Below are 26165 nucleotides of genomic sequence, written 5' to 3'. Positions count from 1 at the left end.
ACTCAGCGATAAGTGTCAAAACCAAAAAGGTACATGTGACTACATCACTAGATGTGTCTGCCTACTCAGCAGTAAGTGTCAAAACCTGGCCTTGTCTCTGTCGCTACTGAGCTTGCTGACCGTATTACCCTGGGAGCCTCTGCTGATATTGTGGCTGGTATGGGTGCTGGAAATGAGGACCTCTCCACTGTCTCTGGCCTTGAAATTATTGACCACTCTGATGTCTTCGGAACATCTATTGCTGAGTAGGAAGTGACAACCTCCATTGTTGTCCACCATATCTAGCCTAACATGCTGGTACTATTACTCCACCTAAAGCTCCTCCTAAAACTCCTCTACTAGGACAAGTGGCAAGCTGATGATCTGCTGCCCCACATGTTAGGCACAACCTGTTAGCTCTCCTGTAGTTCTTCATCAAGTGCCCCGACTTGTTACAAAAATGGCAAATCATGTTGGTTGGTTGTGGATCTGGTCTCAAAGTCTCTGTCTGCTGGCGCTTGGCTGATCCTCCTCCGGCCTAAGGCTTCTGCTGGTTACCCCCAAGGTTTGTCCTGTAAGGCGCTTGTTTGCCCCTCTTCTCACTAAGTTCAAGATCCCAATTAGTTGTTCTGCTTTTTGAGTTGGCTCTAGGAGATCAACAAAAGTCTCAATCCCCTTATGACTATAAATCTACTTCTAGATCTAAAAATTTAGACCCTGCATGAACCTATTATCCACCTCATTCGACACCATCCCTGACAAACCTGCTGAGCTTGGCAAATTCTGCTGCATTCTCATCTACAGTACTAGCTCTTTGTCCCAGCATTACAAACTACCTCTGCATGAGCTGTCTTCGGGAAAAATATCTCTAGGAAACTCTCTCGGAATGTCTCCTATGAAATCAGCTTAGGTAGCTTCTCCTCCTCTGCATCCGACTAGGTCCTGGCTACATTAATGAGCTGCAGCTATACAATATCCACCCAGTCTTCATCTGGTATCTTTACTGTCATTAATAGGCGGTCCATGGTATGCAACCACATCTCGGCCTCATATTCGCATTCAGTCCCAGCAAAGTATTACGAGTTGAGGTTCCGAAAATCGGACACATTACCTGGCCTTACAACCTGCTGCTACCCATCCCTCTGGCGATTATGAGCTACCAGCTCTCTAATCGCTTCTACAAGATCAACCTGATCGACTTGGTGTCCCTCAAGGAGAACTGGATTAGAGGGTTGACGTTTTTGGGCCATAGCGATCACCTAAAATGAGATTGGTCAAGATTAGGACTTGAGAATTAGGGTATTAGGAGTCAAAGGACATATTTCTGAAAAGGAAAGAACCCATTCTATACATGTTCTATTTTTTGCCCAATCTTATTTTTTTATTTGTATACAGGACGAGACAACAATTACTAAACCTGACTCTCATACTAATAAAAACTTGTCATGCTCCAGTTCCATAATGTAATAACTTGGAACGTGACTCGGTCGGCAATGCAACCATTCAGCCACATTCATGCCTCTAGATCATAATGTATATAGATATAAAACCAAAACTACATCATAGAACATGCAACTAAGACAATAAAATAAATATATAAATGAAGAAATCTACAAAAGGACGAGTCTAACTACGAGTTCATAACTATCCACGAAGGGGAAGGGTAATAAAGAAAATTTATATCATTGTCTAGAAAAAAGTCACATATGACTCAAGAAAAAGTCTAAACTAAATAACTACCTAAACCAACTGAACCGAAGAACCAATGAACGAAAAAATGATCACTACCAATGGACTTACCCTCAAAATATTTTCAATCCGGCGAACTATGCACATTAGTAAAAAACAACGATATTTATTTATAATTAGATTTTAGCGTTACCCATGTTATTGCAATGACTAATCTCTCGGTGACTCGTGTCTGCATACACTACAAGGTTACTTGTATAATTACACTATAGCATCAAGATGTAACACATATTTGTTTCTTTTAGGGTTAATTTCACAAACCACAAACTTTGGAGGGTGTTGCATGTAACTCTAATAAACTTTATTTATTTTACATAACCCCTATTCTTTGGGGTGTCTCACAAAATCCCCCTGGACTTTGAATTTTTCTCACCAAACCATCTTCATGTAATTTGCAAATAGCTAAAAATTTATTGAGAGAAAACTCTAAAATTTGGGGGAAGGTATGTTGCTTGTAAATGCTAAATGACAACGTTTTGAACTTGCTCTCTCGAAGACATTTTAACAGTATCAGGTGACAATAAGGTTAAGGTTTAGGAGATTTTGTGAAACATCACAAAGTTCACGGGTTATGTGAGATAAACAAAGTTTAAGGGGTTATATGCAACATCGACAAAGGTTCAGGGGGCTTTGTGAAATTAATTCCTTTCTTTTGTTATTCAAACGAAACATGTGTGAAGATCAGACGGTCGTCTGTGAATAAAACAGACGGTCAATATTAATTGAATATAATATTTATGGTCCCCAAAACCCTCCCCTGCGTGTCCTTTTGCAGCAGTCGCTTCCTCTCCCTCCCCCATTTGTTTATAACCCCAAAACCCTAGCTTCACTTTCCTCTCTCTCTGCTCGATCGGCCATCTCCTCTTCCATTGTTTCAAAGGGGGTAAGATTCCTGACCTTCCTCTTCTCTTTTCTTACTTACATTGTCGATTACATGTTCATGTATTATTTTTTTTTTAATTTGGATTTTTTCCACTCTTAACAAGATTTTCTAGGCCTTTTTAGGTTTTTTATATTATGGGTTTTCTTTTCCCTCTTGGATCCTCAAATAGGGTAGGTAAAGGTTTAGCCTTGTTGATTTTTTTGACCCTTTTCTGTTAATAGGTGCTAAGCTTTTTGCGTTGCCTTTCCATCTGTTTATTTTTCTTTTCTTTGTTGTCCTTGAGCTATTTTCTTTGGTGGGCAATAGTCAAAATCATTTCTTTTTTGCTTCTCACTTATGTGCTCGATTTCTAAGTATGGATTTCAATGCTTGAATGACCTGTGGCTGAGTGTATTTCTCTGGCTGGCTAATATGATATTTTATTTATCGAATTCCTGCAAAATGCTTTCATAATATTTGTTAGTTTATGGTTCTATTGTCTTTAACAAAATCAACTTTGGCTCTGTTTGAGCTTTGGATTCTCTTTGACATCTAGATATTAGGGATGAACACTGATATGTATCTGACAAATATCATCAGTCAGTCCCATCTTTTTGGGGTTGCAAGTGAACGGGGCAGTTGGTCACACATACTTCAGTGTCACCCGGAACTGGCTTAGGAAAAACAAAAGAGGTTGCACTGGCATTGTAGTGTTCGGTTGGTACAAGTTTAGTGCAAAATCAACCATTGGGGGTGTCGAACCTGCGGAAACACAATGCTGTATTAGGGTCTTCTCAGTTTACATTAACTCAATGAAAAATAAATTATGGGTTTATTAGAGGTTTGGGTTTCTTCCCTCTATCAACGAGAGTAAATTCTCCTATGTCTCTAACAAATGCTGTTAGGGAGTTGGTCATGTGCTAACTGCAAGCCCAGACCAACGTAGGCCTGTGACCTACAATGTCAAGTGGAATTTAGGAGAAGCACAAAACTACAGGGAAATGTTCCACATCTGTACCTATCTCTGACACTGGTGAGTTTGAGATTGTGTACGTGGTCAGAGCTCAGCCTCCGAGAAATAGAATTCCCTATTAGATTCTATCATTGAGGAGGATTTTGAACTTTCAGTGGATTCTCTAACCGCTAAAGCTAGTTTGTTTTTTTCGACCGTACATGGTGGAGACTAAGATGGGACTGATGACCAACACACTGGCCCTTCCGATGATACTAAAATTCACCTGGGTTACATCACACTTAAAACCATATCAGATGAAGTCCCGACTCAATAGTGGATCTTTATTGCCATTAGAGAAGATGCTTGATCAAAGGTTAAAAAAAAGTTGGGAAGAAAGGGTAGTCTGTGTTGGACAAGATTTCCTGTGACTCTTGATTGTCTTTGATACCAAATTGTCACTGATTAAGCCTTGGCCACATTCACGACCTCAGCCCAACAGAGTTCGCTCTTGTCGGATTAAGTGAATGTGTGGAGTAGATGAAAGAGACAGGGACTTTACCTCTTTATATTACAGGTTATAAGAGCTGAAGGAAAACTATTGCTGTTTCAGGTACTATTTTCACTTGGATATATAATTTAGGTCCGAGTCTTTAAATAATTATTTATTCAGTACCTATTATTTTATTTAATGTGACTTGGTTGTTGTAAGATGCCAATTTGATCTCAATTGCGTGTTTAACTGAATTTTATTGCTGATCTCTGCCTTCTTTCTTATATTCTGCTATTCATTTTTTTCTGTATCTTTTGCTTGGTTATGTACTTACTGCACACTCTAAATTCACCTCTCCTATAATTTGTTGTGCTTATTACAACTGTACGATAGTATTAAGATAGATATTTCTTATCAAACCCTCTCATGGAACTCCTACCTGCAGGTATGGCCTTGCCAACTGCAACTCCTGCTTCTCAACGGACGCCACAAGTGGTACACATTGTTGCTTTACCAAGTCTCTTTATTTATACTCTCTACTTTTTGTTTTTACCACTCTGTTTTCTTGGCAATTTCTTCCTCAGATTGGTGCTGCCTTTGTTCAACAATATTACCATGTTCTTCATAAGAGACCAGAACAAGTATATAAATTTTATCATGACTCTAGCATTATAAGTCGCCCAGATCCTGATGGTGGAATGTCAGAAGTAACAACTTTAAAAGTATGTTTTGCAGTTATAATTTCCTTTCTTTCTTTATGCTCTGTTCTCCTAAGCATCTTCCATTAAAGATGAATAAATCCTGGAGCATACTGTCTTCTCCTTTTATCTTAGGTTTGAGGCATGAATTATTCACCTTTGTTCGGTTAATGCAATTTTTTTCCACAGTTTCTGATATGTAACTAGTGGATGCCTGATTGGATTGTGTATACTAATGTTTCCCTTTTCTGTAATGGTTGACCAGGACATTGACGAGAAGGTCTTGTCCTTCAAATTTAACAGCTATATTGCAGAGATAGAAACTGTTGACTCGCTACAATCTTATAATGAGGGGGTTTTCATTGTTGTCACCGGTTGCTTGACTGCTAGTGACAATGTTCGGCGGAAGTTTACTCAGTCATTCTTCCTTGCTCCCCAGGACAACAATGGTTATTTTGTTCTAAATGATATTTTTAGATTTGTGGATCTTCGCCAAACGGGGGAAACAAATCAGATTTTAACCAGCAATGACAATGATGATGGACCTAAAGCTTCTTCTACTGCTTTATCAGGTAGCAAACAATCCAATTTGTACACTCTTTGACGTTATACTATTGGGTTTTAATGACATATTTCACATGTCAGACTCGAGTTTGGTTAAAGATGATCACTCTGAAGATGTTACAACTCAGGCTTTGGAGGGGGATCTTGCCAATCAAAAGGAAGCAGTCAACCCTTCAGAAAGTTGTGCATCAGGGGTTGAAGATGAAACTTCTGTAGTTTCCCCAATCCCTCAAAGTAAATCTAGTGACCAATCAAATCACAAGTTGGCTTCTGCGTCGGTTGAAGATGATGGCCCTAAGAAGTCTTATGCGTCCATAGTGAGTTGAAGTTTTTATCTTATTGCTTTTATGTAGAAAAATAACATAACATTTGCAATTATCGAAGGACTTATTTTACTTGATCCTTCTATATTAAATAGAATGTGCTCTTTAAGTTTGTAAGGAAATTTGTTTTATAATGGTTATATCTTTCTTTCCAGAATATAAATCATAAAATCTCTCTTCCAGTTTTTAGCATTCTATATAGTATTCATAAATTTTCAGTTTATTTGAAATATATTTAGTTCGAAGAAAGCAAGAAATTAATTTTCCATTTAAAAGGAATGTGTTTTTTCAGCCGTCTTGTTTGGATTTTATTTTGGTTTAACTAAATTAGGAGAAGCGAAATATTAATTTTGAAAGATTCTAGTTGTCATCTGTTAATATCAGGGGGAACCATAAAGGTTCTCTTTTTCAAGGATAAAAAGCACGTTCTTACCTTTGTGTCCTAATGGTCAGTTCTCTTATACTTGTTAAGCCACAACAGTTTATAAGAATATATGGTATTGACTTGGGGTACCTTATGATATGAAATGGCAGGTTAAGGTTGTGGGCAGCACCCCACCGAAGAAAATCTCTGCTCCTGCTAAGCCAAAGGCAAAGGCTGCCCCTCCAAGCACTGAGAAGTCGATCAATGGTTCCAGTGTGCTTGCCACTGCATCAGATCCAAAGGTCTCTAGAAGCAGCAGCTACTCTGAGAACAACCCTCTTGATGGTGTGTGAAAACTCTTTTGAATGTTATTGTGCTTTGATTCTGTAATCTCGTTAACATTCTTATATTTTCCTCACATCAGTGGAAGGTTATTCTATACACATTCGGAATTTACCTTCAAATGCTACCGTGGAAATAGTTGAGGAAGAACTGAAGAAATTTGGACCTATTAAGCCTGGTGGTGTCCAAGTCAGAAACCATAAGGTTTGTTGGGTGTAGTCAGGGTCATATTTTGTTTCTATCATTAGATGACAAAAGTTATTTATTTCCTCCTACTTCCTTTCTGCTTTTGTAGGTTGACAACTTTTGTTATGGCTTTGTTGAATTTGAGTCGCTGGACTCTATGCAAGCTGCGATTAAGGTATAATACATTGCAGTTCTCAAGTTTTTCTTTAGAGTTCCGCTTCATACATATCCTGCTTTATTTGAAGGTTTTATAGTGTCATTTTAATCAAATTTAAAAGCACCTATGGCAACTTGTAATCTTGCTAACGCCAGTATTTTAAAACAAATTCTTTCTTGGAATGTTATTCTGATTTTTGACCTTCACAAATGAAGTGTATTCATTCCTTTATGTAAATCGACAATATCCCTTGAAGGATCCTTCAGCTAATCTAATAAAATATTATAACTTTCTGTTTTAAGCTTGACGGTGCCATTAAAGAATAATGTATCATGGTAAAAGGCTAGTCATGAAACACCCTGTAAAATTTCCACAAAGGAGACATTATGCATTTGAAATTGAAACCCTATGTAGCTTTCCATTTCCCTCGGTCCAAGTAGATGTTGAATTTTTTTGACATTGTGTTTAAAAGCATCTTCAATTGATTGATAATATGGCATCCTTCAAGGTGAAGAATAGAGTGCTCACCATACCATTAGATATTGCATAATTTTTTTCCCACCAGATTCATGTTCTTTCCCTTTTACATACTGTAAATATAATATGACAATATGCTGTTAAAATGATTTTCCACTGTTAACTGTTCATACTTATATGTTGTGTTTCAGGAGTGTTGTAGCTAAACCCACTTATAGGACTGTTGACTGTTCATACTTATATGTTGTGTTTCAGGATCGTTGTAGCTAAACCCACTTATAGGAGTATACATTCAACGGTAAATCTGTTAATGCTGTTTATGCCATGGGTAAAAATTCCTAGATTTGTTGCTTCTCCTGATGTGTCAGTTCAAATTAGTAGAAATTGTATCCTGTTGGATTGTGCAGCCATTTGGCAAGTAATTTATGCTGGATTCCATGATGTAATAAAATGACAAATAACAAAATCTCCTTTTAATATTTCATTAGAATAACATCAATCATTGTCTAAAAAACCCGTTATATAACTCGTTATGCTGCGTTATGAAACCTAACAAGCTTTAAATGGCACGTAACAGTGTTCTAAAAAACGGCCTGGGCGGCCGCCTAGGCGCCCGCCTAGGCGGAGGCGGTGCTCAGGGCGTGCAGAAATGCCCTGAGCGGCCACGTTTAGGTGCTGGAAGCGCCTAGGCGGCCGCCCAAGGCTAAACGGGCCGCTTAAGCGGCCCGCCTCACTATTTCAAAAAAAAAACGTCGGCTCTTCACCCGTAACCTAAAACCCGTAACCCAAAACGCAAAAAAAGAAGAAGAAAACTAACCCTAATATCACTCTCTCCACGCCGCCAGTCTTCAATCTCATCTTCAATCCCGTCGAGCTCGTCTTCAATCCCGTCGAGCTCGTCTTCAACCGGGATCTGGTCTTCAATCTCGTCGAGCTCGTCTTCGATCCTGCCTGGGAGCTCGTCTTCGAGTTCGAGCTCAACTTTCGAGCTCGTATTCGAGTTCATCTTCGAGTTTGTCTTCAAGTTCGTCTTCGAATTGGTCTTCACTCTTCAAGTTCGTCTTCGAAACTGCCTGGGAGCTTCGTCTTCGACTGGGAGCTTCGTCTACGAGTTCGTCTTCAACTGGGAGCTTCTTATTCAAGTTCGTCTTCATCTCCTCTGTAAGTAAAGGACTAAAGACGCTTAGCACAGATAACTTTGGATATTTTGGATTTCCCCCCTTTTTTTTATTTGCACAGATAACTTTGGATTTGTATTACACAACTTCATGTTTAAACCTCGTAAACATGTACAGATTATGCAAGATTATGCAACATTAACGATGTTTTCACACATTAATCCACTTTTATTAAATGTTAACTTAATATATTTATATTATATTAAGTTTAATTGTTTAAGTTTAAACTGTAAATCTCAGAATTTTGAAAGAGAAAGTGTAAATATGTAATCATGGGGCTGTTTAATTGTTTAAGTTTAATTTTAAGTTCATTTTAAGTTTATAAGTAATTCTTGTTGTTCAAGGTTGTTCAAAGTTTAATTGTTCAAAGATTACATTTGTCCAAAGATTACAACTGCATTTGTTCAAAGATTACAACTGCATTTGTTCAAACTTCAAAGTTTACATTTGTCCAACAGGACTGCATTTGTTCAAAGATTACAACTGCATTTGTTCAAAGATTACAAGTTTACAACTGTACATGGATCACCGCATTCACCTTGTAGTGATAGTTGCAGCAATAACGAATGAAGTTGCTGTTTTTGACCTACAAAATAGAACAATAATAAGTTTGGATAGCATATGTGTTGGTATTTTTGTATTTATGCAATGTTGATTGAGTATATATATATATATCTCTTCAAGTATCACAATTAAAAAAAGAAAAGAAAAAAACCGCCCAGAAACCGCTTAGGCGCCCGCCTAAGCGTCTAAGCGCTGGGCGCCAAGTCCGGCGCCTAGGAGCGCCTAGCGTTTAATGTAACATTGGCACGTAACCTCATGAAAGACATATTATAACTCTACTTTATTACAATATGATATGCGTTATTCAATATTACTTGTGTTATTTCATTATAACATGCATTATTTCAATATAACCTACATTACTTCAATATAAGTTCTAGAGACTTGCTAGTATATCCTTTCTTAAAACTTAAGTTATTACTTATGAATTGCTTGTTTAGCCTTCATTCTTGTTGTGGTGACATAATTGCATGATTGTGAAATTATGAATATCACTGTTAAAACAAATGTAAATTATGTAATCATGCACGAGCTATAAATTTATGATTATATATTTGAGTATTTGATTTGATTGTGACACTTTCTAGAAAATCTATGTAGGTTGTATTAAATTAAAGAATTTTTATTGAAATTTTTTTGTATTATGATATTTTATTTCTAATTCTTAAAATAAATATGAACATCTTTTATAGTATTTGAAATTAAACAGAAAAACTATTTCATTCCTATTTGAGTTATGTTTGAAAATTTTGATAATTCTAATTATTAAAGTCATTATGAATAGTTTTTACTTATAAAATATGTATGTAACTAATAAAAAATAACTTACATTACACGTTACTTTTTTTGTGCTTTTTCCTTTGACCCTTAACATGAGATAGAGTGTTATATTTTGCGATATCATTATTTCCAACATTGACATCAACCTTAATTACATTTAACAAAAAAATTTTATACCCAAGGAGATCATACAAATAATTTTAACAAGTTGCCTGAATTGGTTAAGTACAACCTCATGATCATTAAACTTAGTGGAGTTAGACATGGTCATATGATGATTTGGTTTTATGACATGTTGCATTAGTTCCTACATGATATCGATCATCTCATTCCCCTGAAGAAAGAATGCTTGGGAGAAAAATTTCTTGATACATTTAGAAAGCACTAAATCTTTGTTTTCGATGTTTTTAGGGTTAATTTTCATCCAGCACTTTCTCCTGATATTGTTTATCCAACTTACTAGCATAATGGTTTATGGTTTGATTTTCAGGCGTCACCTATCACCATTTCTGGCTGCTCCTCATTTATTGAGGAAAAGAGAACCAGCACGCGAGGCAAGTTTTTTTGTCTTGCTCTTTCTCTTCCTTCATAGTTATGTAGCAAATTAGTCACTCATTAGGCATGTATTTTCATGGTAAGTCTAATGTTCTTATATTTCTTATAATCGGTGAAAGATTTTATGTTGATTGCGGTCATGATTGTTTTGTGCTCTCACTTGATTGCAAAAGGCTTCATTAGTGATATCATCAAGAATAATATATGCTGCCATTGTTTATCTAAATTTCCAACTGAGTTTGATGATTACAGTTTGATGCTTTTATCCAAGTGAAGCTGTATAAGTAGTGGTATATTTTAATTTACATTTCTGACTCTGGCTTATGGGATAAAGCCATAAAGCTTTTTCTGCTGGCATGGACTTTTTCTATCATGTTATTATTGTTGATAAATCTGGATGATGAAATAATTACTTTGCTAGGACCCTTCAATAATATTAACAAGCGATAGTATAAGCATCTGAAATTTACAGCATCAGTGTTCCTGTTGCCTCTAATACTATCAAACCCCTCCATGATGGGTTTATGGTTTTCAGTTGTAATGATAATCCTTCATTGTCAACATCCACTAGCAAGGCTACAACAACAAAAGAACAGAACTAGAAGATCAATTATGGTCTCTCTTCCTTTGTTGATGGGTATTATTTCCAAAGTTTCAAGCTTGCGTGATAAATTTAAACTTCAGAGTAACAGCATTTAATTGAATTGATATGAGAAGATAGCAGAAACTGTGAATACCACAAAATTGTTTAAAACTACTGTAAATCTTGTGAAAAAATACAACACTGATGACTCCAGCCATATTACTTAATCAAGAGACTAGTTTCGACCACGAGAAAACCAAGGTCAACTACTATATTACTAATCCCTCCAATTCTAGCATGAGGATGTTGAGGTGCTCGTATTTGACACCGATAAAAGACTAATCACTTTGTTTAAAGACTCTTCCAATGTATCAAAACTCCGAAGGTGTGGTGAGGGCTGAAGGTTATAATTTATACTCTTTCATGCCCCTGCAGGATGATATTTTGGGGCTGAAATCTGGATTTACAAGGCAATATCTATTTCTGTAAAATCCATTTTAAATTCATGCTAGCTTTGAACTTGGATTTCTCTGATATCATGTTTGAGACTCCGAAGTGGTGGTGAGGGTGGAGGGTTACAATTTAGTACTAACGCGCTTCTTTATTTTTCAGTTGTTAACGGAGTTGTTGTCAGCAACGGGAGAGGGCGGTTTTCACAAACAAGGGGTGGGTTTCGAAATGACAACTTTAGAGGTAACAGTAACTTCAGAGGCAATAATGATAACATCAGAGGTAACGACAACTTCAGAGGGAATGATAACTTCAGAGGGAATAATGATTACTTCAGAGGAAATGGAAATGGGAACTTCCAAGGCCGCGGCAGCTTTGGAGGCAACAGTCAGGGCTACGGAAGAACAGAATTCAAGAATCGTGGTGGAGAGTTTTCAGGCCGTGGTAGGGGCCGTGGTCTGCCTGCCAATAATACCAGAGATGGTTATCACCACCGACCTGTTCAGAATGGTAACGGCAACGGAAGAATGGTTGGTCCTGTTGCTGTCACTGCATAGCAATAGTGAATAGTATTTTCTGGTGGTTTTTGTTGATAATCATGAAGAGACATGTATTCAGTGAGATGCTGTTTATGCTAAAGAAATTTAGTCTTGAAGGAGAGATTTGATTTTCTGAGAGCGAAGGAACCTCAATATTTTGGGTTTATTGATTGAGGTTCTGTCAAGCTACTTGATTCAGTCCTGTTTCTTACTGAATGATACAGTAAAAAGGGGGAGGAAGAAATCTTTCCTTATTCTGTCTCACCAGTGACAATTATTTTGCTTAAATCACTTTGTTAATCTGGTTCTTAGTTATGAAGGCTTAATCTGATAGAGATGTAAGTAACCCGACGTTGTATTTATGGAGAGGATCAGAAATATCTATATCTATACTATTTATAAAAAGAGAATATGAGTGTCAAAATTTTTGATTACCTATTTTACCCCCTTCAAATTTTTCATAATTCCTGACAGATTGGTTTCGTCCAAGTATTCATTTGATTCTGGATGTACGCTGGCCATCTTGTATGCCTTAATTTATACCCAACCTAAAATTCTCAATATTCTAACCTGAACTTTCAGCAAGTTTATTAGTTGATCTAGCTCGTGTTAAATCCAATCCCACATTGCGTGTTAAATCTAGATTGTTAAATTACTGTTTGGTTACTCCATATTTTTATAGTAAAGGGTGGAAATCTCAAAAGACGTAGTGTTCGTGTCACCTTTCCTTTGTTTAGTTCACTTCTTGAAACTAAGAAATAAGACAATGTGTTACGGTCTTGGGTGATCCGGATGATTGGGAGATTTCATTATGGTTCCATGATCTTGAGTTCTACTGCGCATTGGGTTATCAAAGGAGGAAAATTGAAGGGAAAAGAATAAATAGAATGAGGAAAAAAAAAAGAAATAGGATGATGTATCATGCTATTTGTTGATGTGACTCGTATTTTAGCAAACTCATTTCGTGACTTTTTTTTATTAAAGCAAATGACTTCTTGGAAATAGGATGATGTGTCAACGCTTTAATTATGGCTTCTTTATCGAGCGCGTCCTAACGTTTTTCAAGGAAAAATTTCACGTTGTGTGCCGAAGTGCTCAGATTGATATGTGTACCCATAACAGGTTATTTTGAGCTCAGCCTTAGTCCAGGAGTGAGCTTGAACGACTAGTGTAAGGCTCCCCTTTAGTCATATTTGTTAGGGCTGGCTTTTGGACTCAGCTAGCTTGAGCGCAACGCATACTGAGTATTTCTGTCACGCCTGTTTTCTTACTCCGCCACAGTTTGTTATTGTGGTTATATAGTTGTTGAATTGAGGACATAAAAGAGAGGATGAGGAGGATCTCTGTGACGGGAGAGAAACAGACAAGCTTGATGGATGGCGAAGAGTATATCCCATTTTTTAATTTGATGAGATTAACTTAGTTTGAGCCGATTTTCTCAAAAGACCTACAAAATAAGACGAATAACAAAAAGATGTAGTTGCTAGGGGACGAGGGAAAATTGTGAGCAGAAGATTGAATTCCTTTTAGGATCTGGTTCAGAGGAAAAGGGAAAAAATAAAAATAAAAATCCATAAACAAAACTAAGATACAGTTTATATGAAAATTTTGTAAGAATTTGATATTCTTGAGAGGCTCTCGATCCCCTATTGAGCCTCTTTGCTTTGTTTCTGGCCATGATGAGGCTGAAACGACCTCAAGAAGAGTTACGAGACAGAGAATGGAGAGAGAGGATTGAGAGAGAATTGAGAACTGAGATTGAGTTTGTGAAGAAGAGAACAATTCTATTTTTTTCATATCCCATTCAGTTTACATCTCCTTTATACAAACCCGCTCCAAAGCAAAGAACAAAAACGTGCATCAATTTAACAAAACAAACAGAAACAGTTAAACTGTTTGTAACATACTTTTGAGCATTTATTAGAATGACTCCGTATTAAAAAGATTTGCATAACAGCCCCCCAAGTCTTGTGTATCAGTCTAGTCCTCCTCTAGCGTCCATGTTCTCCAGCTCAACCGTCAGGTTCCCGGGCTTCAGCTCACTTGACAGTTTCTCGAGCTCACTTGACATGTTCTCAAATTGATCTCCTCCCATTCCTGATAATTCCCTTCCCCTTAAATTGGACCTTATCTCAAGGTCAAATGTAGGAAATCTTTTGACGAGATCTCAGTAAGGTTCCCAAGTAGAATCCAAAGGAGACCGCCCTTCCATTTGATTAGAACTTGCAATATCAATCTATTCCCTTGGGCAACTGATCGCCTATCTAAGATCTCCTCTGGTTCATCAACTAATTCTGTAACATAACTAGGAAAATCATTTTGAAGGATAACATCAGAACCTATCCTCCTTTTAAGTTGGGAAACATGAAAAACTGGATGAATCTGAGCATGGGTTGGAAGGGCCAACTTGTAAGCAACTTCACCAATTTTTTTCAAAACCTGGTAAGGTCCATAATATTTAGGAGAAAGCTTATGAGTTTTGTAAGAAGAGACACTTAGTTGCCGGTAAAGTTGAAGCTTAAGAAATACTCAATCCCCAACATCAAAGCTCCTGTGGCTTCTATGCTTATCAGCAAACCTCCTCATTTGTTCTGCTGCTTTCTTCAAGCTATCCTTTAGAAACTATAAAGCAATATCTCTGGGAAAAAAGCTTCATCCACTGATTCCACTTTACAACTCTTGGGGACATAAGAGAGCAAGGATGGAGGGGGTCGGCCATACACTGCCTCAAATGGTGTAGTGTTTGTAGAAACCTTCCAAGTGGTGTTATACCAAAACTCAGCAAGTGGTAACCATTTACACCATTCCTTTGGCTTGTGGCAACAAAAATACCTCATATAGCATTCCAAATTCTTATTAGTTATTTCAGTTTATCCATTAGTTTGGGGATGATATGTTGAGCTGAATTTGAGCTGGCTTCCCTGCAGTTTGAATAGCTCCTTCCAGAATAAACTGGTAAACAAAGGATCCATGTCACTAACTATAGATTTAGGCATCCCATGAAGCTTGAATACCCCTTCAAAGAACACCTGAGCTACAGATCGAGCAGTGTAAGGATGTGCTGAGGCAAAGAAATGAGCATATTTTGATAGCCTGTCAACCACTACAAATATCACTCATTGGGTTCCACTCTTTGGCAATTTTGTGATAAAATCTATTGATAAATCCTCCCAAATATACTCCGGAATAGACAAGGGTTGTAATAAACCTGGGGATGCAACATTCTATCCTTTGGTTCTTTGACAGATATCACAAGCTTGGACATGTAACTGAACATCTTTTTCCATCCCTTTCCAATAGAAAACTCTTCTCAATCTATATAATGTTCTGGTAATTCCAGAATGTCCTACAGAAGGAATATCATGATGTTCTTTCAATAAGGAGGCCTTCAAACCTTGGGCATTAGGATTAATTAAAATTTTGCCCTTATAGTAGTAAATACCCTCCTTCCTGGAGTACTCCTCAGTGCTCAGTTGTCCTTGCTGTAGTCTCCCATCAAGCTCTTTGAAGAAAACATCCTTAGAACACGTCTTTGATATCCTTCAACCAATCACTACTGACAGTAGAAATAGATGAAATTTCCACTTCATCCTCATAAATTCTAGACAATCCATCTGCAGCCTTATTCAATTTTACTGGCTTGTATTCCACAGTGTAATCATAGCCATGTAGTTTTGCAAGCCACTTGTTTTGAATTCCTGTATGAATCCTTTGATCCAAATTATTTTAAGACTTTGATGGTCAGTTCTTATCATAAAGCTTCTACTAAGCAAATATTGTTTCCACCTCATAGTAGAAAGAATTATAGCTAATAATTCCTTTTCATAAGTTGATAGTGTAGCATTTTTTCCCTTCAAGGCAAAAGTGAAATAAGCTATGGGATTTTCTCTTTGCATCAACACAACCCCAATCCCAGTCCCAGATGCATCACACTCTATCACAAATGTTATATTGAAGTCAGACATGGCTATAACTGGAGAGTTGGTTAGTGCCAGCTTCAAAGATTTAAAAGCAATTTTAGCACTTGTATTCCATGCAAAATTACCCTTCTTCAAGAGATGTGTTAGGGGCTAAGCTAATGTTCCAAATCCTTTGATAAATTTTCTATAATACCCTGTTAGGCCTAAGAACCCTCTCAACCCCTTGAGTGACTGAGGTAAAGGCCATTCAATGATAGCCTGAATTTTATTGGGGTCTATACTAACCCCTTCTTGTGACACAATGTGCCCCAAATATTCCACTTGCTTTTGTCCAAAACTGCATTTGGACATCTTGGCAACTAATTGATAGTTCTTCATAATCTGAAATACCTGTTTCAAGTGTATTAAATGATCTTGCCACCCTTTGCTATATAGCAGAATGTCATCAAAGAAAACCAATACAGACCTCCTGAGTAAACTTTTGAAAATTGTATTCATGAGAGCCTGAAATGTCGAGGGAGCATTTGTGAGACCAAATGGCGTAACCAAAAACTCAAAATGTACACTATGGGTTCTAAAAGCAGTCTTTTGAATATCTGATTTATACGTTCTGATTTGATGATATCTAGATTTTAAATCCAATTTGATGAAGAACTGTGTTCCATGAAGCTCATCTAGCAATTCATCTATAACCAGAATAGGAAATTTGTCTTTAATGGTGGCTTTGTTTAGGGATCTATAATCTATACACATTCTCCAACTGCCATCTACTTTTTTACCATGACTACTGGTGAAGAAAAGTGACTATTACTAGGTCTAATGATTCCCCTTTTTAACATTTCTTCAATTTGTTTTTCAATTTCCTCTTTCAGGAAGTGTACACGCCTGTAGGGTCTGATACAAACTGGTTTAGTTCCAGCTTCAAGTGGAATCTTGTGGTCTATCTCCCTAGTAGGAGGAAGGTGAGGTAATTCTTGGAAAGCAACATCAAATTCTTGTATCAGTTTGTGCATTTCTACAGGTAATTCTTCACTTTGGCCTTTCAGTGTTGATTCCTGTAAACTCACACTACACAATTGAATCAAATACCCTTCTTCCTGTTCTCTGAAGGATTTGGCAATGCTCTTTTCATTAACTAGTTGCATTTCCCCTAGAATTACTCCTTGTAAGGTTCTTTTAATTCCATCACATAAGAATGTCACTTGCAATTTCTTAACGTTTAAGGTAATGTCTTCTAATGTTTTCATCCAATCTGCCCCTAACACAATTTGGCTACCTCCCATAGGCATTACCAACAAGTTCACTTGGATGTTCACTCCCTGACAATCTAGAAACACTGCACACTCCCACTCCCTTGATTACTTCTCCACTTGCCACTAGGACATCAAAGTTATTGTACTCTGTCATTGGCAACCCTAATTTCTTGACCAACTTAGAGTTAATGAAGTTATGGGTGGAACCAGAGTCTATCAGGATGCTAATGCCCTGATTTTTATGCTAATGCCCTGATTTTTGTAATAGCCAACTACTCTGATTGTATGGGAAGCTATTATCCCACTAAGAGCTTGAACGGAAATAGAGGGAGCTCCTCTCACTAAGCTTTCAGCCAGCTCTATTGCCAATTGGCCTGCCTCATCCTCTGTAGAATTATTTGTATCCTCCTCCACACCCCCTTTCAATATTCCCTCTTATATGAACAGGCGCTTATCCTTACACTGGTGTCCCTTGTGCCATTTTTTATCACATGTAAGCAAAGATTTTGACTCCTCCTCCTTTGAATTTCTTCAGGAGTGAGTTTCTTGAATTGTGAAGAGGAAATGGGTTTTTTTTGTACATGAATTTCATGAGAGGAACGGGTCGAAGGACTTCCTTGATTAAAAACATTCTAGTTCCCTCTAAATTTCTTTTAATTTCTTTGTTTGTCCTTAAATAACTTGGCTAAAGACACCGCTCTCTTCAAAGAAGAAGGTTTGGCAGCAGCTACCTCATATCTTAACTCATCTTTCAACCTCCCTATAAAATTTTCCAATATATGTCTTTTAGAGGGTTGATCATCTAACATGCAAAAGCTTGCTCAAAATTTCCCAAATATTCTCTAACTGTGGATGTTTGTTTAATCGTGGAGAATGCAACATAGGGTCTAAGGAGCTCACTGGGTCCAAACCTGGTGATGATCTCTTCTTTGAAAACTTCCAAGTGATTATAATCATCAAGATTTTTTTGTGAACCACCTATACCATTGTAGCGCTTCATCTCTCAAATAAAAAGAACATACCTTAACCCATTCATCATTCTTAATGTCATAGAAATCAAAAATTTGCTCAGCTTGTTCTAACCAAGATACCACATTCTCAGAACTAGAGAAGATGGAAAATTCAATCTCAGGGACTTTGGTTGAATTAGTTTCTGATTACCGAAGAAGATGAGTCAAGGAATTACCATTGTTATGAGTTGCTGGAATTTCACCAGAGAAATCAAACCTCCTCTACGTTTGATGGTCATTTTCATGAATTTGATTCTTGTTGCCTGACCCCAGAATTCCAAGATCGCATCTTGATCCTGAACCTAAGATCCTTTTGTTGCTCCCCACTCTAGTGCATGTTGTTCCCTTGTCCACGTCCTTGGAGTTCTTGAGTTCTTGAACAACGATTTACAACTGAGAATATCTCTCTCTCATCTATGCAGCTAATTGTTGACTGAAAAGTCCCTGTTGAGTGAGGGTCTCCTCCATATGAGCCATCCTTCCCTCTTGAGTCGCCTCGTCGGCAGAAGCTTCCTCAAGATCGGCCATGAAAGCTTCAGCTCCAGCTTCAGATTCTAGTTGCTCTGATACCAATTGAGAGTCTCTCGATCCCCTATTGAGCCTCTTTGCTGTGTTTCTAGCCATGATGAGGCTGAAACAATCTCAAGAAGAGTTACGAGAGAGAGAATGGAGAGAGGATTGAGAGAGAATTGAGAACTGAGATTGAGTTTGTGAAGAAGAGAACAATTGAGAACTGAGATTGAGTTTGTGAAGAAGAGAACAATTCTATTTTTTTCATTTCCCATTCAGTTTACATCTTCTCCTTTATACAAACCCGCTCCAAAGCAAAGAACAAAAACGTGCACAAAACGTGTGTACCAATTTAACAGAACAAACAGAAACAGTTAAACTCTTTGTAACAGACATTTGAACATTTATTACAACGACCCCGTATTAAAAAGATTTGCACAACAGCCCCCAGGTCTTGTGTATCAGTCCAGTCCTCCTCTAGCGTCCATGTTCTCCAGCTCAACCGTCAGGTTCCAGGCTTCAGCTCACTTGACAGTTTCTCGAGCTCACTTGACAGGTTCTCAAATTAATCTCCTCATATTCCTCACAATCCTTTTATCATCCATTCCCTGACTGTTTAGATCTTGCACGGTTCATCATTCCTTATTATCAATCATACTCCCTTTAAAAGTACGAGTTTAGGAAAATCTTTTCATGGTTAATATTATCCTTAACTTTTTTTAAAATATTATATTGTTATCTTAATCTATTCTAATTATCCTATCTTCTTTGAATTGGTAATTAAATGTTTTATCATATTCATAATAAGACTTAACATGTTATTGGATAAATGAGATACGTTTGATATAATTCAAATCCTTTACTTATTTCAGTTCATAGATAACTACAAATATCCCTACATAATTTATAATTTACATAAAACCTCTAAAGTTTAAAAAATTACAAACGAACACTCAAAATTTAAAATTTATACAAAACACCCTAAGAATTTCTAACTCATTAGTAAATTGAAAACATACGAAATATAAATAGAAAATTTATACAAAACACCCTAAGAATTTCTAACTCATTAGTAAATTGAAAACATACGAAATATAAATAGTCTATAAACAATTTATAATCTATAGATTTCTAACTCATTAGTAAATTGAAAACATACGAAATATAAATAGTCTATAAACAATTTATAATCTATAAAAAAGACCTATAAGTTTAAAAAAGTTACAAAAAACCCCTAACATTCATAATTTACAAAAAGCTCCATTATAATTTCTAACTTATAAACATTAAAATAAATATACAAAATTATTAACAACCCCCAGAAAATAAAAAATTTGAAGAAAATGTCATACTCCCTTTAAAAGTATAGGTTTAGGAAAAACTTTTCATAGCCAATATTACCTATAACTTTTTTGAAAAGAACACAACTAATTAAAAATCTATTAAATTTGAAATTTACAAAAAAAAACCCTTAAAGTTTAGTACATTACAATGTAATGTTTAATAGTTGTGTGTGTTTGTAAATTATAAATTTTTGGATGTTTTTTTTACAAATTTTAAAACTTTTGAGGGTATTTCTTTTGTATTTTCCCACATTTTCATTGTGTTTTCAATGTAGTGCATAGATACGTCAATTAATAATGATATTAACGAGTAAGTCATTCTTAAGATGTATTACGCCATAGTTAAGTGTGCACATCACTATTTCTAGATAGTATAGTTTATATATGCAAAAATTCTAGACAATCTATATAGTGATTAAAATGATTTTGACTTTAATGTACTATTTTTTATAAATTTTATTTAATGTGAATCAGTCATATAATTTTAATACGTTTGATTGATTGACTATATAAGTATATACCATAGATTGCTTTATTTTCTCACTTGAACTAATACTTGTCGCTTAATAATTTTAATTATTACTTCTAAATTTAATATAAAGAGGAGCTCTAATAATATTTATTTATTTACCTAGAGAACAATACAATCTCAATCCCTATTTTTTTTCTTGAGATTTGTTTCATAGTTACGGGTATCAAATTAGTAACTAAAATAATAATTATTTATGCTTAAATTAGGATGATTGTCGTTGGTCACTCACTATGAAATTTCCATGAATATATATACCTTACTTTCTATAGCTATCTGCATTGCCCATGTATATTTTATAAATTAGCTATTAATTTGACATATTAAATTACTTTTTTTAGAAATTTATTCTTTGACTTTTGGATTGTGTAATTACTATATCACCATTCTAGCGTAGAAATGTTATCACTCTAAATGGCTTCAAACCAATGTTTGAGTTGAACTGAAGTATATACTATTGCTACTATGTGTTATATATTTTTTTTAAAGAAAATTATATCAACATTTTTTAAACAGAAGAGAATATTCTAACCTCTGATATTATAAAAATAAATATAACCAATTGAGTGATTAACAAAAGTGAACTTACATCAGAAAAATGTGAATAATGAGGAAAGGTAATGGTATTGCCAATAATATTACTAATAGCAAATTACAATATAAAGTTAACCTATTTTGTGAAGCCCTGGCTATAAGAATCGAGGTTTTCATATATATACTTTATAATTTATTAAAAAAGTTCATTTTGATTTAATATTGAATAGTAATATCATTGTAATAATACCATTATTAGGAAAAATTCTTCGTGAACCAGTATGTTTTTTACGATATATAAGCTATGCACTTCAAATTCTTGTGTCTTTTATAGAGTCAAAAAGTTTGAATACGAGTCTCTAACATTTTGCTCTCACAAGAACAAAATCCATTTAGCAGATGTGGATATTCCAGATAAGTTATATGTCCTATATACAATACAATTGCCATAGGCAAGTGAGTTATAATAGCGTTTTTCACTCACATCGCTTGGGGCAAGATTTGATAGAGACCTTGCATAAAAAAAGAAATTTTTATATTTAGAGTACATTGTGAAATATATCAAAATATTCCTACTCTAATTTTGTAATAAAATAATTCTTTATACTTTCAGTTTTACTTCTATGATAAGGACAATGAGCTATAAAATTAAATGAGAATATTAGATAATATAAATATGAATGAAATCACAACTAAAAGTTAATGTGAATATAAGCTAAACTACAACTAAATATTTAATGGCCATATTGCAAGTAAATTCATATGCAAAATTCCATTACGAATTGAATGATCACCTATCTTTTGAAGACTTCAAGATACTAATAAACAGAGATGTTGTACTGGATCAATGTGTTTATAACTCACAAATAGTAGATCACGTGACCACTGTCTGAGTTGAAGGAAACAATGATAATATTTTATTTGAGAGAGATTATTGAGTTGATGATAAATCTCACAAAAAACTATTAGGTCTCATGTTATGAGCCTGTATCTTCTAATCTTGTTTTGATGATTACAAACAATTCCTAATATTGTTTGTCTAGTGTTTATGTTTCTTATTAGGTATTTTAGACAAAGAATGTGTTGGAGGTTGGATGGATTGAGCCTACACGATCACATCAAATGGAGGTTGGCGGAATATCGGTATGAAGCCATTGCACATCAAGCCATATTCAAGATCAAGCTTCATCCGCATGTTTACCAAGAAGAGCTTTCATGAAGATTAATCAAGCTTGGGTAATTTAGTTTAGGTTTTATATTATGTGTGTTAGTACTTTAAGCTCATTAGCTATATGGATATGAAATAATATATATCTTCATATATACTTTTATATGTTTCATATTCTATTGCTTTTTGAAAAATATTGTGTTTTTGGTTTATATGGTTTATAGACTTAACAAATATAGTTTATACTTTTTATCAAGTCTATAAATTCATTTTACAAAGTTTTAAAACATGGTTTATGTCAAATGTCAAAAAACATGTATGTTTACTTTTCATGTTTTTGGACATTTGAAAAAATGATTTTTCACTATTGGGGAATGCAATTCCAAAAATTCTTTTTATGACATGTTTATTATCATGTTTATAAACATTTCCCAAAGTTTCATAATTTTTAGAATTTATTTGTTATTTTTAAAGGTACTTTTAAAATCAGATTTTCAGCATGTACAGTGCATGTGCACGTTTATAAGTCGACTTATCAGAGTTGACAAGTCGACTTATGAAATGCTCTGGAATGTGCAAAAACTCTCTGCCAAGTCGACTTATTCGAATTGCTAAGTCGACTTAGACCAAGCCGACTTATGTTATTTTCCAAGTCGACTTATGTACTGATTTTTATGTGTTATTTTTATTTGGAAAGTCGACTCATGTGAATTTTCAAGTCGACTTATACTAAGTCGAATGCAAGTCGACTTATACTAAGTCGAATGCAAGTCGACTTATAAATATGACCGTTGAACAGTAACGGCTATTTTCCAGATCTTTTTTTGTGTAGGTTTTTGGTCATTTCCTTGGGGTTTTGGCTGATGTCTTGGGTTGTTATAAATACCTCATTGCATTTACCTCTCCCACCTAACCAAGAGAATTGTTTAAACAAGTTTAAGGGTGTTTTTGTGTTTGTTTAAAAGAGTGTTTAAGATTTTGTGAAGATAATTTCACAAGAGGAAGAAGAGATCATCCTTTGGTGTTTGCTTCAAATCATCTCTCTCTCACTCTTGTCATTTATTGGAGAAGTTTTCTAAACTCAATCTAGCTTTACATTTTATTGTTTGATTATCATTTTATTAAGCTAGTGTTTATATTGAGTTTAGTTGATTTTATTTATCTCTTTGTACACACACAACCATTGAGCTTATTGTATTTGCATACATTGTATAATTAGGTTGTGGGATTGTGTGACTTAGAGAGTGAGCCTACATTGAGTTCTCATCTATTGTAGAGAACAAATTTATTGTATTGTGAGCCTAATTGTGAGGAACACTTTGTATTATACTAGTACACCAAGAGGAGTGTGTGGTGAGATATAGGGTTGTCCCAAGTGATAATGCCTAGAGAGAGGTTATAATTTCTAACACTTGAGGGAGACACGGGCTAGAGACCAACACTTGAGGTGGTAGTTAGTGTAGTTACATTGTGAGTGATTGTAAAGTTTTCGGTTAGCTAGAAAACCGTATTGTGAGGTGTAAACGTTTTTCGGGTAAGCGTAGAAAACCCGGTGTGATAGTGGAGATCTCCTCGAGGTGAGGAGCGGGGACGTAGGTCAGGCGGACCGAACCTCGTAAACATATCGTTTTGTTTGTGTTTGCATTGGCGCACTTATTTTCATATTTATATTGCCTTTGTCAATTGCACATTGTTTATATTCCCACTATCTTATTTTGTTTGTTTCACCCTTGTATTAGTTGTATATCCTTGCATATATATCTTGTCATATATCATACTTGCTAGGATATTTGTTAATAAGTTTTAAATTGGTATAAATCGGATTAGATTAGCATAAACCCTATTCACCCCCTCTAGGGTTCCTTCCTAGCGGTATCAGTATACTTTCAATTGGTATCAGAGCAAGCATGTTAATTTGAAATCCGATCATGAGTTGCTAGGTTCCAAATTTGATGTCATTGCAAAAGAAAATACTATGCTTAAAGAAAACAATGACTTATTAAATTTGGAAAATAAAAAATTGACATCATCCATTTCTAGCTTATCTCATGCTAAGAACAATGCCATATTAGAAGTAGAGAACATACAAAATGATACTGCCTCCTTTATAAATGACTATTTATGTTCTACTTCTAAAAGTGCATATGTGCCTAAAAATGAAGACTTGAATCTTATGAAAAAAATACATTTCATCTTTAGATTCAACTTTAAAAATATGCTTTGATAATCATAAGAAACTTATGAATATGTGTGCCAAGTCTAAATCAAAATCATCCACTCATTATGCACACATATATAGCAAAGTTTACAAATACTCTATTTGTGGCCGAAAAGGTCATTTATCTAAATTTTGCTATGATGCACACAAGAATAAAATTGCTAATGCTCATTGTGCATCTCATCAAGTCTCTTCATCACATATACACACACATGCACATAAAGTACATCATAAGGATGCTCATGTGTATCAATGTGATCTTTGTGGTCGTTTTGGTCATTTGGCCAAGTATTGTTTTGATTTGAAAAGAAAATCTAGTTTGCCGAATGTTTCTAGTAGACCACAAGTGTTTAAATGTAATGTTTGTGGTAGGTTTGGACATCTTGCAAAATTTTGTTATGATATGCAAAAATCTTCTAAGTTGCAATATGTTCCAAATAGACCATTGTTTAAGAATGTTTCTTATTTGCAAAATGAATTTAAAAGACCATCCTTATTTGCAAATGATTCCCGTGCACATCCACATGGTCAACATAAACAAATGTATCCCTTCCATTGTACATATTGTAATCGGAAGGGTTATTTGAGTAATTATTGCTATGACTGATCCCGTGCACCATATATGTCCAAGAGGGTTCATAACCCTAGGACTTTGAGCTTGAATGATAGGGGTCATGTCCCTAACCAATCCGGCACCAAGAATTCTTGGGTGCCAAAATAATTTTAAACCAAGAATTTTAGTGTTTTTATTTTTTTTGGTTTTGTAAAATGAGCTTTGAAAAATTTTTATGTGAAAACAAACTTTCTTTGATAAAATTCTTTTGTTTTCATGACTGTGAGTTTTAATTTTCATGAGAGGTTTATATTTATGTAAACCCCCAAGTTTATTGGGTGTTTATTCCCAAATTATGTTTACCGGGTGCAAAAATATTTATATGGGCTAATACTAGCTCAAGAGCCAGATATAGTTGCCTCTCTTGATTTTTGAAAATCAAAGATGATTTTTAGTTCTTCAAATCCATAGTTCATGATTCTTGTATGTTACTTTTGAACTATGAAAATTTTGCTTTGATTTGTTATTTTGAATTCATTATATAAGCAAAAATTGATTCAAATTTCAAATATGCTTTATAATGTATTCTATATGTGGTTTGATCAAGTTCTACAAAGAAAACTTCCTTTATTGATCAAACATCATTTTTGGTTTAAATGGTTGATTTATGACTTCATTTGGTTGATTTGTTTTCATTCGAAAACTCTTTTTGCATGATTCTCATGTTTTCTCTCTTTTGATTTCATAAATCTATTTTTTATACATGGTTTTTAGGCTTGTATTTTGAGACACCTATTTATGTTTGTATGTGAGTTATGTTTAGCATATCTTTCATTTATGCCTACTCACATGTTTTTGCCTTAGCATTCATTTCATATATTGCTCACATTTGTTTGTCATGTTCATAATTGCATATATTCTATATAGCAATTTGATAGGGGGAGCAATCCCTATACTATGTGTTATACTCACCTATGCTTTATGATAGGGGGAGCTTTCGCTCTCTTACTATTTTGTTTCCCCATTTTTGATGTTGCCAAAGGGGGAGAAACAAGTGGTTTGTGAGTATATTTTAAGAGTATTATGCTTTATTGTATAACTTATATACTCTTTGTGTAGATTGTTTGTCATCATAAAAAAGGGGGAGATTGTTAGGTCTCATGTTATGAGCCTATATCTTCTAATCTTGTTTTGATGATTACAAATAATTCCTAATATTGTTTGTCTAGTGTTTATGTTTCTTATTAGGTATTTTAGACAAACAATGTGTTGGAGGTTGGATGGATTGAGCCTACACGATCACATCAAATGGAGGTTGGCGGAATATCGGTA

The 26165-nt window shown here is 35.2% G+C and overlaps 1 protein-coding gene across 1 annotated transcript; it reads left to right on the top strand.

Moving 5' to 3' along the window:
- LOC109834401 (putative G3BP-like protein) lies at positions 2484-12128 on the top strand. Its single transcript, XM_020402418.1, has 10 exons — positions 2484-2611; positions 4481-4530; positions 4620-4757; positions 4999-5305; positions 5379-5614; positions 6155-6329; positions 6409-6530; positions 6622-6687; positions 10159-10222; positions 11419-12128. The coding sequence occupies exons 2-10, from the start codon at positions 4483-4485 to the stop codon at positions 11811-11813; spliced, it is 1551 nt and encodes a 516-aa protein (XP_020258007.1). The 5' UTR covers positions 2484-2611; positions 4481-4482; the 3' UTR covers positions 11814-12128.

Source organism: Asparagus officinalis, chromosome 3, assembly GCF_001876935.1.
Source record: "Asparagus officinalis chromosome 3, Aspof.V1, whole genome shotgun sequence".
NCBI classification, from domain to species: domain Eukaryota; kingdom Viridiplantae; phylum Streptophyta; class Magnoliopsida; order Asparagales; family Asparagaceae; genus Asparagus; species Asparagus officinalis.
The sequence above is the reverse complement of the archived record's forward strand: the minus strand, read 5'-3'. Positions and strand labels throughout refer to the sequence as shown.